Here is a 16,786-nt window from a genome sequence, read left to right as displayed (position 1 = left end):
ACAAAGAGAAGGTGAAGGGGTGACTTGGTCAGAGTCTACAAATACCTACTTGGGGAAAGAAGTTTGACAGAGGACTCTTTAGTCTAGCAAACTAAGATATAATAAGATTCAATAGCTGGAAATTGAAGTTAGACAAATAAGGAATGGAAATAAGATGCAAATTCTGAACATTGAGGGTAATTAATCATTGGAACACTTTACCAAGGGTCATGGCGAATCCTCCATCCCTAGACATTTTAAAATCAAGATTGATATGTTTTCTAAAAGATATGCTATAGTGAAGTCCCATAGCCTGTTATACAGGAGGACAGGCTAGATGATCACAATGGTTCCTCATGGCTTTATAATTTAGGAAAACAAAAATAAAAAGCATTCTGTTGCTTTAAGAATGAATTTTGCTTTCTCATTACAGGAAAAAGTCTCATGGTCATTCATCCTGTGCAGTTTTCCTGGCAAACTATTTTTAAAGTCACCCACCATGATTCTCACCCTCCAGGAAGGAACTAGTAGAATCAATCAGAACTTAATCCACAAAATGGAATGTTTAATATCACCCACATTCAACTCATTGACCAAGCCCTGCTGCAGTCTATGGCAGTTCAGGATCACAAGGACTAAGCAGATGCAGAGCAAGATGAAACTGACCTTGAACAGCTGAGTGAAGTTTACATAGATTTACAGAGTGCCTATTTGAATAGCTAAATACTGAACATTTAAAACTTCATGTCATGTACTACATTCAAATCTAATGCTAATAAAGACAGCCTAAAAATTCAGGGTACACTTCCTGTTTTGTAAGAGAAGTGAGATTTCTTTGTTTACACCTCTACCACCCTTAATGTTTAAGAGGGGGAAAAAAAGGAATTCAAACCAAGAAATTAAAAATAATTTCCCCCTCAAAGAGGATGGGGTGGGGGGTGCATTAACCGTCAAATGGATGCTGTCAGATTAGAAAATACAAAAATCCTTAATTTCTTTAAAATGCTAAATTACTAAATTATTCAACACTCTCATCCCTTGTTACCCTTTGGTTATCATAGCTTCCAGGGACAGCCTGTGATAGGCAGCTGCTCCTAAAGCCCTTGTGAGGGGGTATTCCACAATGTGGAAAGGGAAACTATCTGCAGTAACTTCCACCGCTGTGTGCCTCAAGTTTAGAAGCAGGAATGAGTATGTTGGAGAGACTAGCCACCTCACTTCACCTCTGGCACTCCACCGAGATGCTTCCATAGAGACAGAGCAAACATGCCATGGAGACAACACTCCCCCCAAAAGTGAAAGGTATCATGGGGAACTAAGCATCAAACTCTGACTCTTCAGCAGACCACTTTGCAAGGGAAAGATTATCTCATTTCCCCCCCTCTGACCACCCACTACCTGATTCTCCAGAGGATACATTCTGCATACCACTGTGAAGGCCTGCACAAGCCACTGTTGGTACATGGTGCACAATCGGAGAACAACTGTTCTTGCAAGGACAGTCTTCCAAAAGAGACCCAGTGTAATATCTTCCTGAGTTTACAGACAACCTGAAATGATGACTCCAAGAGCTGTGAAATGGGTCATTAATTTCAATGTGGTGGCGACCCAAAAATTATATTAGTTAAACCATTAACTTTATTTCATCGCTGATGGTTTTAACAAACACATTTGCTGGATGTTTCTAGTTCCTGAATATCATTAAAGATAAAGGGGATCAGAGTGGCCAGAATCCATCCTCAATCTTTGTGCAAAGCTCCCAGTTAACATTAGTGGGAAGTGGAACTGCCTGAAATTGAAAAGTTTCAGACAAAAGATGGCTTCTGAAAGGAACAAACATTTTTGCAAAATGTTTGTTTCCTTTTACGTTTTTTAAAGAAATTATTTGAAACAAAACCTTTTCCCCAGGTGTTTCTTTTTTGCAAGCAGTCATTGCTATAGAATCACTATCTGATTGCTGGTTCTTGGTATTTCTTAGTAAAAAACACTTACCTCACTGTTGTTGGTATATCTCCAGAATGCAGCCTGTATTAGTGCACAGAATACAATGGCAAAACAGAAGAATCCCTGAGGATAAGGAGAAAGCACTGTTAGATACAGCATTTCTTCTTAGGAGCTGAAAATATTTATGTGAAAACATAGTAGGAGAATAGTTAATTGTATTGGTTTTGGCAGGTTTAATGCAAATCAAAGTTGAAAATGAACTTCTTTTCAACAACCCTCAAAATGTCAGTCACTTAAAAGAAACCAGCTACACAGTTTTAAGATTCCTTGGCAGGAACCATAACAACACAATGGCCTTTTAAGGGTGTTCAGCAGAAGAGTATGTTGTATACTATAGAGTTGCTAACCTGTTGCTTCAGGTTCTACCAAAAACTATGAAATTAAGAAGTCAGATTTAAAATGTGGTTCTATTCTGAAGTGAGACTATGTGAAAAACTGCACCTTCTTTCTCAAGAGACTCAAACACCCCATGTGTGTTTGGAGCCTGTCTGTCCAGTTTAGAGAGAAAAACCATTACCAGCTTTTTAAGGCTTGTCTACACTACCACTGTTGTCAGAAAAACACACCCCTAAGCGACATAAGTTACACTGACAGAAGCGTCAGTGTGGACAGTACTATGGTGCCGGGACAGCTTCTCTTGCAAACACAGCTATCACTGCTTGTGGGGGTTGTTTTATTATGGCAACAGGAGAGCTCTCTCCCATCAACACAGAGCAGCTACATGAACGATCAGAGTGGTGCAGCTGCATCGGTACAGCTGTGCCGGTGTAAAGCTCTGTACTATAGACATTGCCTTAGTCTTGAGAGCATCGCAAAGCCAACAGCTATGAAAGAGTGAGCTGGATTCTATTCTGGCTTGTGCTAGAGTTGTTAACTCAGTTCCATCTGCACAGTTACAATGCCTCTTCCATCTGCACAAGGTTACTGGAGGCAGGAGGACTGCACAGGTGTAATCAAGGGCAGAAACTAACCCTGAATAGTATGGCGAGTGATGATGATGCACAAGGCAGGAAGAATGCAATCTTTCATGTTCTTGGCAAAGCTGGCTGTCAGAAAAACCATCTCTTTAGTTACAAAATAAACTTTATCTGGGATTGAGTGAAACGTGGAATGTCTGTCATGAAGATATGACCAATGAATCCTGCTAACCTAAAAGAAACACAACAGTAAAATGTTTAAAGGCAAATGGACTAATGACATTTGAATCCTGAAGTTGAATTCAGAATTTCATTGAAAAATGACTTCTTGTGAAAAATTATCAGCATTTTAAATGTTTCTACTCTTTTTTTGAAAAATGTTCTATGGCTTCATTAAATGGATGTTTTAATTTAAATTTTATAAAAGATATATAAAAACTCTTGAAATTTTTAGTTTACCTAAACTCAACTTTCAGGAAGAAAATGTAGTTTTGGTAAACAAAAAGTTGGTGCTATCAATACAATGTGATAAAAATATTGCTAAAAAATGTCTCAAACTTTAGCAAAAAATGGAATATGTGTCCATTTTGAATCCTGAAATATGGAAACACTGAAATTCTCTGTGACATAATTTTCCTGTTTTGAACTCTTTCTAGCCTGAACTACTTCACCACAATAACATTGAGAGAGCACCACATACATGAGGGTTTTGTTCTGAGAACATGACTTTTGTGAATGTGTTTCTGGACTCTCTCAAGATTTCCCTATTTAGAAGCTAGGTGTGCGAGTATGAGGGACTCCAGGAAAACATTGGCATAGACACTTATGAAATAGCCCACATAGTCACTTTTGTATAACTTTGTTTCTACATAGAAAAATACAGGCTATCTGTACACTCTCCATGGGTTTAGTTCATGTCCAGTTTCTTCTTTCTGTACTCAGAACCGGTCAAAATGTTTTCTTTGATGACAAGTGCTCATTATATAAAATACTTGGAAATATTCTGGTTTTTGACAAAAGCCAAAAAAAGAATCCCATTTTCTTTTTATATATAAATCTGAAAAATTCTGCAAAAAAATATGAATGAAAATGAAAAATTCAAAGTTTTTCAGTGTGTATACAAAGTATACATTATGTGTTTCCTCACCAGTTCTACTCTTTCCATTCTCTATTCTAAGTTATAGGTTCAACGAGGTGGATACAACCTTGCTGATTTCAGGCTGTGGTATTCATTGGCACTAACAATTTGATATTACTGGCCTTCATTTTAGAGCTTGCCAGTTTCTCAAAAAATGCCTTTACTATGGGAGAACTCCATCCAGCAATTGGATCTTGTCCTCCCATTCCAGCTTTTTAGTCCAACCTTGTTCTGGACCATGAGTATCTACTCTTCCATGCCACTATTCCTGTCTAAATTCATAAAAGCCCAAACTAACACAGACATAAAAGAACAGGTTTCTCCTTTTCTTTCCAGCTCACACCAAGGTCCCCATGCCTCACTTGAATACTGATAAATACATAACTAAAATCAGAATGGCTCACCTGTGTGTTGGTATTGTTAAGAATGTGTTTAGACTTTATGGAATGCCTGTAAATTCCAGCATGCATTAATCTCACTTAATATGAGTGCACTGTATGTCTACACTAGAAAGCTTACAGTGACACACCTGTACTGATGCAGCCGTGCTGCTATAAGAGCTCTCATATAGTTGCTCTATGCCAAAGGGAGAGAACTCACCTGTGGACCTAATTAAACCACCCTGAATAAGTAGCAATAGCTATGTCAGTGAGAGAAGCTCTCCTGCCAACATAGCACTGTCCACACCAACACTTCTGTCGATGTAACTTATGTCACTCAGGGGTGTGTGTTATTCACACCTCCAAGTGACATAAATTACACTGACAAAAGCGGTAGTGTAGACATAGTTTAAGCCTCTGTAACAGTGTAAAATCACCAGACAGGAGACAGATATTAACCAGTGTAAAGTGCTGGTCTCCAACAGAAGATGTTACATCCTGGCCAACAAGAAAGGCCTATCAACACCAGATGAACTAGAGTGGAACATTAAAGAAGACAAAAGATTTTGTTGTTTACTCTCCCCACAAAGAGGAGTCTTGCAAGTGAATCCCTCCCATCAGCTGAGTTTGTAGCTCAAAGCAGGAGGTGGGGGAGGAGGGAATAAAACCCCCTAACAAACAAGAAGGTACTGTGGGCTTGTCTGCACATAAACTGCTACTGTGGCACTGCTGAGGACTGTGTCACTGTAGTGTTTCAGTAAAGATGCTACCTACGCTGATGGGAGGGGTTCTGCCATCAGCATAGGTAATCCACCTCCCCGAGAGGTGGTAGCTATATCAATAGGAGAATTCTCCTGTTGACCTAGTGCTGTTTACACCGGGGATTAGGTCAGCCTCACTTTGTCGGTCAGGAGTGTGGATTTTTTACACCATCGAGTGATGTATTTATACTGACCTAATTTCCTAGTGCAGACCAGGCCTGTATTTTTATGCTGCTTGGACTCTAGGGGGCCGGATTACTAGGATTATGCAAAACACCCCCAGTGATTTGCGTGGATTAGCCCTAACGGACATATAGAGTTTATTTGTTAAAGAAGCTTCTATTGGTTTTTTAAATTTAGGATTGGAGCTCGTTTGTGTGTATACTGTTTGCCTGCTTTAACCCTCTAAATAACTCTCTCGTTTCCTTTTCCTTTTCCAGTTTGGGATCTGTACCCTGGTTTTTAATCGTCTGTCCTGAAGTTGGTGCTCATGCTCTTGAATCACTGCAGGACAGCTTGACAGTTATAACCCAAGGAATGTTTTTCACCAGGTCATGAGGGTTATATTTGTTTCCTGACTTGCAACTTTTCTCTGCCTGTTCAAATTCAGAGATATCAGGCTGGATTCTTGGGCTCACTCCATTAGCTTTCTGCTACAAGAGAGGAATCCCCTCACAACACAGTAAATTCCCTTTGACTATAGGGGAGCTTTCAGCATGCACAGAGCTGGTGTAACTGGTCCCTATGCCAGTGACAGTACTGGGAGCAGAAAAGGCTGTAGCCAAAGCATGCTTGGGGACCTTATCAGCTCATGGTAGACAGAGCAGCCTTCAAGCTCTTTAAACTCTGCCAGGGCAATGGCCCTGGAAAACTGGCTAACGCTATAACTAGCTCCATTGTGGCTCCCTCTCCTCTTCTGCACGGAGCAGAAATTCAGTACAGCAGAGAATCTGGGCCACTGAGTTTTTCAGGAATGAAACCATAATCATGAAAAAAAAAAAAAGATACCCAGCCTTTCTAAACCTCGGCCACTGAATGCATTAGCAATAACTAGTTAGTCAACTACAACAACCCTCAATGCAGTTTTTAGAGCAGTTCTCGACTGGCAAAAAAGGGAGAGCCAGAACCCACCGTTTCAACAAGAATACCTCATAGCACTTACATGCTTTTTTGGTGCACACCTGAAAGGGGCTTTTATGAAAATTCCAATATTTTTAGCATGAATAATCATCAGTTTACTTTACAATTATCAGAAGTACTAGAATTCTGCTTCGGCTCCCCCAAAAAAGCATCAGAATGGCTCGTACATAGTTTTATAATCATTCTCCATGGAACAAGCACACTTTGAACTGGTCATATGAGGCTTGATTGCCTTATTAATAAGCCTTTGAAGAAACAGGTTCACACCTTTGTGTGTGCACGTTCGTCCACATAGGACTATACACGTTTGTAAATCAATCAAGTGCTCTAATGACCTGGCTGAGTAAGGCAGAAGATGGTGAAGGGGATGGACACTGAAAGAATTTGATACAGGAAATTTTACAGCTTATTTGATAAAGTTAAAGTCAATTTGGACAGTGGACATTGCACAAACTTCTTGCATTTCTCCTTCAGTTCTAGAGATGGCAGATTCTCTATAACTTGCAGTCTTTAAATCACAATTTGAGGACTTCAGTTACTCAGCCAGATGTTAAGGGTCTATTACAGGAGTGGGTGAATGAGGTTCTGTGGCCTGCGTTGTGCAGAAGGTCAGACTAGATGATCATGATGGTCCCTTCTGACCTTAAAGTCTATGAGAAAAAGATTGAAAACGCTCAGTATTATTGACAATGTATTTCACGCTCTCTAAGGCAACCATCTGACATCATGGATTGTGAGGTCACACAGTGTCCAATAAGCTGCTGAAATATTATAACACACCACACTCTCAAAGCCTAAAACAATAAAGCGAGTAGACAGAAATCCCATCATGTGTCAATACAAAGAGCTATCCAATATGATGGCTTGGAGAAAGAGGCTCAGCTATGGTAGTTAAATTTCCCCATGGACTAGCCACCACTAACTCTTAATTTCTTTGTAGGCGTTAACAGAGGAGCAGAAAGAACCTGCCCTGGGATGGTGGCCCAAACGTGGATCCTTTTGCTAGTGGAAACAAAGCTGGGAATCACAGCAGAGACTGAGTTATCGGTTTTGCTGTTTGACAGCTGCTGCAAGGAACTGCAACAATGTACAGAATCTCTGAGCAGAGCCCAGGAAGAGTGATGTCATGGCTCTGAGACAGAGCCAAAGACAACACTGCCCCCTCTATACTCTCCTTTCTGAAGGAACAATTCTCTACCACTTCCCACAACTGGATCAAGAAACTGACTGTCCAGTGGTGAAATTTTAACCCTTGAAAGCACAAGAGAACTGGAGTCAGGAATGAAATCTAGAGGAGAGGTGAAGCGTACCATGATGTTCCAGAACTTGTTCTAATTACTACTCACTAGCGCTGGTTGAATTTTTCTAAATTTTTTCTCCCAATGAAAAAAGGACTTAAAAAAAACCAAAACACTTTTCATGAAAGATTATCAGCATTATTGAATGCTGTTTTTGATGACATTTTCCAAGGTATTTTTAACTCAAATTTTTACTCAATATCAATATGAAAATATGGTTTTAGGCAAATGATAAATGTGATAATTATGAAAATAGTTTCATGAAAAACTGTAGTAAAGATTCTGGAAATAAAGAAAAAAAAAAATCAACCTCCTCCCAGAACACTGGTCCATTGCGAACACTACCAAATGAAAACAATGTCAAAATCTTTTTCTGCTCCCCCCCAACCAGTTCTACTACTCATTGCTTCTCTCAAATTTGTCAGATCATCATGTAGTTTTAGACCCTTCTCTACATTTCACATCATGTATACCTAGGGTGATGTCCCAATATTATAGGGACAGTCCCAATATTCAGGGCTTTGTCTTACATAGGAACCTATTACCCCTCACCCCATCTCAATTTTCCACACTTGCTGTCTGGTCACCCTATGTCTATCCATTCTTTTGCCTTTCAGTGTCTTCTCTACCAGTATTTATTTTATGTAACTTGTTGCCAATACTGAAATTCACATCCTGTTAGGATAGCTCCCTCCATCCAATCTATGATATATAATTATATGGCTTCTAGATGTATTTACAAATGAGTTACAGGCTGCTTGTTCATTTCCCAGTCACAGGGCTTGAGGACTGAGCAACTTTATAATTATATTAAAGGGCATTCTTAAAAACAACATGAAATTGTATTTAAATACAAACAGCCAAGGTTGCATCTTCTTAACACCCCTCATATTCTAAGAGCTAATATGAGCTTGTTGCAAGATGATGCAGTAGATTCTCTTTTATGAGATGCAGCACATTCAGCCGCATCAAGTGCTGTCACTGCGCAAATATCAATTACTCCCTTATCAATTACCTTGTTTTCATTCATGCTGCAAGGAACCATTTGTCTTCTGTAGACTTGGCAGAATCCATAGAAATGTCTTCCAGTCCCTTGATTGACCTCTCTTTTTATCTACCTTTCTCACAGTCGCCCTTCAAATAAAAACCTTGCTTGACTTCATCTTCCCTTCCTATTCCGTGCAGTGAATCTCAGATCTTATGCTGCATACAATTAATGGCCCCTATCCTCAGCTGTGATGGTGGGGCTGCTTTGCATCACTCAGCTAATGCAAAAGACCACCCAACGTGGCAGAACCAGCCATGAGAGGGTCACTCCGGATTAAGGGGAATCCTCTAGTGCCACAGACTGAGTTTAACAGCTCCTACAACCCACTCCTGTAGCCAGAATAGGGGCTTCCCTATGCCCTAGCAATCCCCAAGTGCTGGAACAGCCTCTTGTGGATATGGGAAACTAGAGTAAGTTAGACACGAAGGCTGCTCTTATGGCAGGTGACTGGGCCCAACTCAGAGGCTCAGGATTAGGGGAGTGGGCAGGCTGGCTTCAAACTCTCCTTGCACTCTCCCTCTTAAGCTGTGGTGGAACACTCCTTGACCACAGCCAGTATATTTACATTATAGTTACATTAACTGGACTTTTATTTAATCACTTGTTTAATCTGTGCAAAAGAAAAAAAAAATGACCCCCCTCCCCTCCCTTTTTTCCATGATAGAAAACAGTATTCTGGTTTTCTCTTTCTCCGTGTCTACTAAAAAGCCAACGAGCTCCGTCTGCATCAGAAATTTATTTAGTGCTCTCTGAGTGAATGCAGCACGAATTCTGTGTAGTGCTGGCTCCACCTGTGTCAGTTTTCTTGGGAGGCAGTGCATCTTTAAAGCAGTCCAGGTAGATTGATTTCTTATTGATGGCTGGTGCATAATTGATGTGAGGACAGGCTCAGCCTAGGAAATGGATAGCTGCTTAAGCAAGGGATCGAAGTGCACTGGTGTACTATTATGAATCCCTGACACACTTGCCTACAATTATACATCTGGGAGCAATAAAGCAAATAGCTTATGCTAAATGCCTGCCATAATGGCATGTCACTCTCAACTACACCAAAAAGCTGAGCTGGATCAGACAGGGACTGAGGATTTTTGTTCCTAATCACTGGTCTGGAACCAGTCTTTGGAATAGTTTACTGGTCCTGAAAACATTCTGTTCTGGTCTGGTCTAGCAGTGTTTCTTGCCCTAGAAGGTTCAGCTATTGGCTTTTCAAGTTGCACCATTCTGATTACCATGTTACTTTCTTCTCTATTTTTCTCTCCCTTCCTCTGCACTTCTGGAAAGACTTCAATACCTGGCACCGCAAGCACTGCTAGAGTCAGAGATTTTTACTTTATGCTAGCAGTTCTAGAGAGACGGCAATTTCCTTTCCTCCTCCACTTCAGTTCTGACGTGGTTTCAGAGGCTACCAGGACGACAGGATGTTTAGATTCAGTACTGCAGTGTGCCAATGCGGTGTGCTGATTTGAGCTTTGCCATGGATACAGTGTCAGTTCTTATCCCTCCCAGTTGATGAGACAGACCAGAAAACTCTCACTGGCTCCACAGTCCAGGAAGATTTTTTGGGAACTAGTGCGGGACCTTTGACCATCATTTCCAGTTCCCTGGGATTGTAGCCTGAGCTCTGGTTATTATCCTAAATTGTATAAGGAGCTCTTAGTCGAAAGTCTGACCATCACTCTGTGCTGTAGGGTTCATTCACACTATTTGTAAACGTCAGTGGATATAGTACATAGGTCCTTTCTACACTGGAGATATTTGTAGTGTAAATACAACAGGGCAAACCCCTGGTGTACATTTGTTGCACTAGTGTAAAATGAGGCTTCTATCAATGGGACTTACCCTGGTTTGAAACTAGGAAAAACCACACTACCGCAAGCCCTGTATCATTGCTTGTATTACACCCCCTAGGGTGTGTCTAGACTGCAATAAAAAACCTGTGACTGGCCCATGTCTGGCCTCCTCCCTCATGAAGTCCCAGAGCCCAAACATCCGCACTGCAAGTTTATAGCTCCATAGCTCACACCCTGCCAACCTAAGTCAGCTGACACAGGCCAGCCGTGAGTGTTTTATGGCAGTATAGGCATACCCCTAGAGGGGCCCTCCAATCAAGACTGGGGGCCTCATCGTGCTAAGTCCGGGGCGCTGGAGCCATTTGTATACAGAGGGTGCTAAAAGATATTGAACCAAACTGTAAATCCTGTATATGATGGAAACCCTTTCAAGCCAGGGGGTATTGCCACACCTCAGCACCCCTAGTTCCAGCACCTATATGCTAAGCACTGTACCCATTCATGCTAACAGACAGCCCATGGTATATAGAGTTTACAATCTAAATTAAAATGACAGCCAAAGTGTGAGAGAGGAAACTGAGGCACAGTGACTTGAGCAAGGTCACACAGTGTCAGAGATAGGAATAGAACTCTGCTCTCTTTGCTCCAAGTTCAGCATCCTATTCAACAGACCACATAGCTTCCAGGCTGGTATTGTATCAATGCAGCTCATCTACAATGGAGGTTTGCACCAGATTAGCTATATCGATATGGATATTACCAGTATAGACAAGGCCCTATCCCTTTTCTTTGACATTCACCAATATAAGAATACCAATATTATAGCTTCCTCCTCTGTTTGATTACCCAAGGAAATCCTCTTAACAAGATACATTTTATACTGAGAGGCCTCTTTATGTCAATAATTAACAAAGAAGAAAAGTCCAGTACATCAACAATCGAAAAAGCTACAGAAAAGGGACTTTGGACTTTTTTTGTGAAAAATATCAGAACATAGAAACAAGGGGAGCATGCTGCAGCAATCTCAGACCATGCCTAGAAGGCAGGGTCTCCTGAGTTCTAATCCCAGTCCTTACAACTCCTCCTCCCTCTACTGTTACAGATAAATCACTAAATCTATGTGCCTTCATTGCCTACCTATAAATTGGGGATCAACAGAGGTGTTGTGAAGATTAGTTATCAAAAAGCACTTGTATAGATAAACAATAAACGAACGAACAAACAAAAGGGCACAGAATTAACCTGTGGAACTCACTGCCACAAGGTATAAAGGCCAAAAGTTTAGCAACATTCAAACCAGGATAGGTCATTTATATGAATAATAAGACCATCCACTGCTACATTATACATATAGAAAAAAATGTATAAGGGACAAAAATGCAGGAGGGTGTTAGCTAGCTATTAATTTATGAGGATTAGCAAGGAATTTCCCCTTTAGACAGATAATTCCATTGCACCTTTTTCTGAAAAATCTTCTACTAGCCACTGTCAGAGACTTTCTTCAGTGAGAGGCCCTCCAGGCTTAGCTGTTAGTAATGAGCTCCCGAGCTCTTGCAGATTTAGCAAGACACACAGCTCATCTTCTGAGAGTTTGGCATTGGGTAGGCTGGCAATACTCTGTGTCTACAACAATTATTGTGATCTCTAATTCATACACTCACACCTGTCTCTACTGCTCCCTCATTGTCCCTACTGTGCTTGCCTGTTTATTAGTTGCTGCTTTTGGTCTAAGTCCTAGATTGTGTGATTTCTGGGGGAGAGACTGTGTGTTATTAGATTGTATATTACAGTCCTAACCCTTGTCTGGGTTCTGTAGGTGCTACCCTAATAATGTACCTTGTGTATGAAATCTGAAGAAGTTGATTTAATACGACATTCCGCTCTCTTTTGTCATTCAGCAGACATGCTTGCCAGTGCAGCTGAGTCTGGATTCAGACTTTCATAATTAAAACACAAGAAGAGTTTAAGTTTATCACAGAATGAATGGCATTAAGCTGGTTTGCAGAGCAGTGGCTGCATACGAGGTGAGAAGGGTGACAGTACAATCTGACCTGACCTGTCTGATACTGTTTTTCCTATTAACACTATGGGAGACATCTAGAGAGAAAGACAGACAAAATGGTGGTGAGAATTTGTATGGAAATAGTGCGGCTCATAACAAGATTGCAGGCAGCTTCTCTCTTATTTTAAGAACTTGACACCCTCTAGTGGTACAGCAAGGAAGAGAGGATTAGTACATATTGTTTGTCCAATTCAAAGGAAAACTCTGGCAGACATACAGGTTTTCCTCCTTAGAACGACGCATTGCAAGTTCCTTGTTTGGGGTCAACAAGAAGCTTACATCTTACCCCATGCACCCAGACAGACAGAGTCTCAGTGGATCTAGGTAAAAGAGGCACCTTGGGCTGTTCTGTATTCCAGGGAGGGAAAGGGTAGTGCAAAGGTCTCCACCCACACTGCAGGTCTTGCATCAGCCGCTCCCCTGTAACACTCAGGATTGTCTCATGCCAAGGCAACTTCATGAGTGAGGCTTAAAAGAAACAATAAGGTAGGTGCTAAGAATCTGCTGCTGAAACACACACAGCAAGAGTCTCCATCACTGCAAAAACTGCCTTCCCTGCTCCCTCCTTTCTTTCTCCCTGCGCAGAAGTGTTATTTGTTAACTTGGTTGGTGCTGTACATGACACAAGAAGAATGCCTTGAAGAGTTTACAGTCTGAAAGATGAAATGCAGACAGTGGATGCACTGGGAAATCCCAACAGAAGCAGATGGTTCCAATGTGTCTCCAGATGGGGGCTGTTTTGCTAGAGGAGGTTGGCAGGAATTTCCCAAATGTTACGGGCGTTATCGAAATAGCATATTGCCTTAGGAATAGTATTTGTTAAATAAGAAAGCAGACCATATTTTCAGCAGCCCTGAACCCAGTCTCTGATGGTGCATACACACTCAGCTGCAGTTACAAGCATGGTAACTGCAAGGACACAGATATAGGCCACGATAAACTAGGGTTACCGATTTTCAAAGCTGGTTGGTGGAATTTAGAAACACAGCTCCTATTAATATTCACAGGAGCAGTTTTCCTAAATCCCCTATTCAACTTTGACAACCTCAGCCTAATTCTATGCTAACCCTTAGGGCAATGATTAATCCTCTGGTGTTTAACACATTGGGCACTGGACAGCTATGGTTTCTGTGCAAGGAAGAGAGACGAGTCAGTTCTCTTAAGAGGTGACACTCCTGCTTACCCTTTGCCAAAACTCTCCCCTGGTCTATCTTTCGATGTTCCCGCCCCCTCCCACCACTTCATTTCCCTAACTTCAGGCTGAGAAACAGCAGAGGGAAGGAGGTCAAGTCTGGAAGCTAGGAAGAACAAGCTCAAAGGAAGGTAAAGAAGAGAGGTGGGCAGGCAATGGAGATTGTCAGATGGCTGGTAGGGAGGTGGAAAGGTGGAAAAAGAGAGGAAGAGGAAGATTTTCAGCTGGTCTCTAAACAATACTAGCAGACAATTAGACAATATTGCCAGCTCTGGGCATGCAAAACTCATGAGTCAGGTCACCCAAAAAACATGAGTTTTAAATAAAACCCACTGAGTTATTTTTGTCTTCCCATTTCTGAGTCTTTTGGATGCACTCAGGTCTTGTTTTCTAGCTTTATTCCACCTCTATTAAGGTTGGAAACTCTCTCTCTCTCAAACAGCCCCACAACAAGACGAGATTTTTCCATATTCACCTGAGGTGCGGCTTTAAGAAAAATCACCAAATATCATAGGAGTTGGCAACCAGTAAGTGTGCCCTGAGGAAAGGTGTGCTTCTGACCCCAAGGAGCTCAGAGGGAGTATAATAGTCTGTAATAAACTACGCGTAAAAAAAACAATGCAGAGGAGACTTTCATAATCATGGTCACCAATTCAATATCCACAAATAGGGCGGAGCAATTACATTCTCAGTAGGTGCCCTGCTTGATGATATAAAATAGGACTGATAAAAGATTGCCTTAGCCATTAGAAAGCATTACAGAGTTGTGATTTTCAAACTTGTGGTCAATTAATTACTTTATATTTAAGCAAATGTTGGCAAATTGTTATTTGTACTACAGTAGCATACAGAGGCTCCTACCTAGATGAAGGACCCACTGTGCTAGGCATTGTACATACAGAGAGAGAGAGAGACCCGGCCCCAAAGAGCTTACAGTCTAAACAGACAAGACAAAAACAGGAGAAGAAAGGAAGCATCATCCCCATTTTACAGAGAGGAGAACCGAGGCAGAGACTTACCCAAGGTCACACAGGATATCTGTGGCAGAGCCGGGAGCTGAACCCAGACTTCCTAAGCCTCACTTCAGTGCCTTAGCCACTAGCTGTCCTTTAACAATTACCATGTCTGCTCATGTATAAAATAACTTGTATGTAAAATGCCACTTTCCCCTATTGTCTATATGCTGCAACCATTAATCAATCATTTAGCCAAATAAAAGGCTGATTAGGCCTACAGAAAAGAGTGAATACAGTAGAAGTGTGCCACTGAACACAAAAAGTTAAGTGGCATGACTAATACACACCTTATGCCTCTAATTATGAAAGATATATTGTTCCCATCTATTTCAATTTAAAAAGTCATTGACATGACTCCTTATTCGTGAATGAGTCCTTACTATTATTTTTGGAAGCAAACCTCATTTCAACTGTGAAAGTGAGAAGCATTGAATGGATCTAATGATTAATACTTCATTGGGAGGCATTTTAATGATAGAGGGGTTTTTTCCTCCGGGGGGCGGGGAGGGGATTGTTTTGGGTTTGGTTTTGTTTTTTTAATACCAGCAGTTTTTGTTTCTAAACAGAGAAGAGAAGGCTTGCAGACCTGCTTTGCATCATCATTCTATTAAGATGATAGCTTCCTGTTTGACTGGTCAATATCCTTCATCATATTTAATACACTATAAAATCCTCTTCAAAAAGCACATTGTCCCTGTGTATTGTAGCAATGAAGTTCTCTTATATTAAGCCTGCATTTTCTGCTTTCTCCCAGGTACACGATATAGGAGTCATGAGGGTGTTTGGAGGATTTGGGACAGTCTTTTATTGGCATTTTAAAAGAATAGAAAATACAGGAGAAGAAAGCAACTGGTGTGTATGAGTGTCAGACAGGAGCTGGAGGAGGAGACTCTCTTTCCCTTGTATGGAAGTATCTTTAACAGCTTCTCTTGAACAACTGCATTACAAAATTTACAAGCATTTCTTCCAAAGATTGGACATAAGCTCACACATTAAGAAAAAACTTGAAAGTCTATGTGTAAAAGCACCATCTAGTGATTGCTGCCATAGCAATCAGATATGGACAAACATACACTAAGGAGTAGATTGAAAATACACGTGAATGACTCACTCATGATTTAGATCCTGATCTTACAAGCTGCTCTTTACAGGCTGACCCCCCGTTTCTGTGCAGAGCCCTTTTGATTTGAAAGGAGCTGTTGAAGGTGCAAGGGTCCTGGCTACCTATGTGAAAAAGTTTGCAGGATCAAGGCTTTAAAGATTTCACTCCAGTTGTTATCTGGAGGTGAAAGGCTAGGTCAATTATAATAATGATGCATCTATTTTTAGTTTATAAAAACAACTGGATGTAATTTTTTTGAATTTTGAAATTTAAGAAAAATGGGAAAATTTTGATAAATGTTTTGCAAATTCCCCCTACCCTTCCCTTTTCCACTTCCACCCAGCCCTAAATTACACATTTCACTCTTTTCAATAGGCTATTTGGTGGACACACTTTTGAGGAGAAAATATCCATCTCATGAATATGCCAGCTGATGAACTCCAATTAGTTTCCCTTAAAAGTTTGAGTTAGGTAGAAAGCTAGCCTCAACAGCATGCTAAAACTGGTAATGTAGTCAAAACTCGGCTGGTGTCACCACATGATGTAAGCTCATAGTCATCATCAATATAAACGTTTACAAAATACTTCATTCTGGAGTTAAAATTGCTATCGCACAGCAGGGCGGAACACAGGACTTCAAAATCTCTGACTCACATACCAGAAAAACAAAGAAATGCTTCATTAAGGACACCCAACAAAACCCCGAGAAGAATTTTGGCATTACAAAAGTAAACCAGAAATAATCGTCATCATGATCATCATCTTGGCAGACAAGCACCTCTCATTGACCCCAATCAGAGGCATATATACACAGCAGCTCTGAAAAATTAGGTCGCATATGGATAAAATCATCATCTGGAGTCACTTTGAGAGGTAAGGCACGGCTGTGCCTTGAAAGCAGCAGGCAACCTCTACCCCACTGTGGCATAATGTGCATGCATTTTTGGCTATCTTCTCCC

At 40.9% G+C, this 16,786-nt stretch overlaps 1 protein-coding gene across 1 annotated transcript in view; it reads right to left on the bottom strand.

Moving 5' to 3' along the window:
• The window catches only part of TSPAN32 (tetraspanin 32), a 66,902-nt gene that overhangs the window by 34,018 nt on the left and 16,098 nt on the right, over positions 1-16,786 (bottom strand). The window contains exon 8 of the mRNA XM_067540603.1: positions 1,972-2,046. Coding sequence (XP_067396704.1) covers positions 1,972-2,046 — 75 coding nt within the window. The remainder of the gene's footprint in view (positions 1-1,971; positions 2,047-16,786) is intronic.

Source organism: Emydura macquarii, unplaced genomic scaffold, assembly GCF_026122565.2.
Source record: "Emydura macquarii macquarii isolate MOO-44397 ecotype Brisbane River unplaced genomic scaffold, CSIRO-AGI_Emac_v2 contig_587, whole genome shotgun sequence".
NCBI lineage: Eukaryota > Metazoa > Chordata > Testudines > Chelidae > Emydura > Emydura macquarii.
The sequence above is the reverse complement of the archived record's forward strand: the minus strand, read 5'-3'. Positions and strand labels throughout refer to the sequence as shown.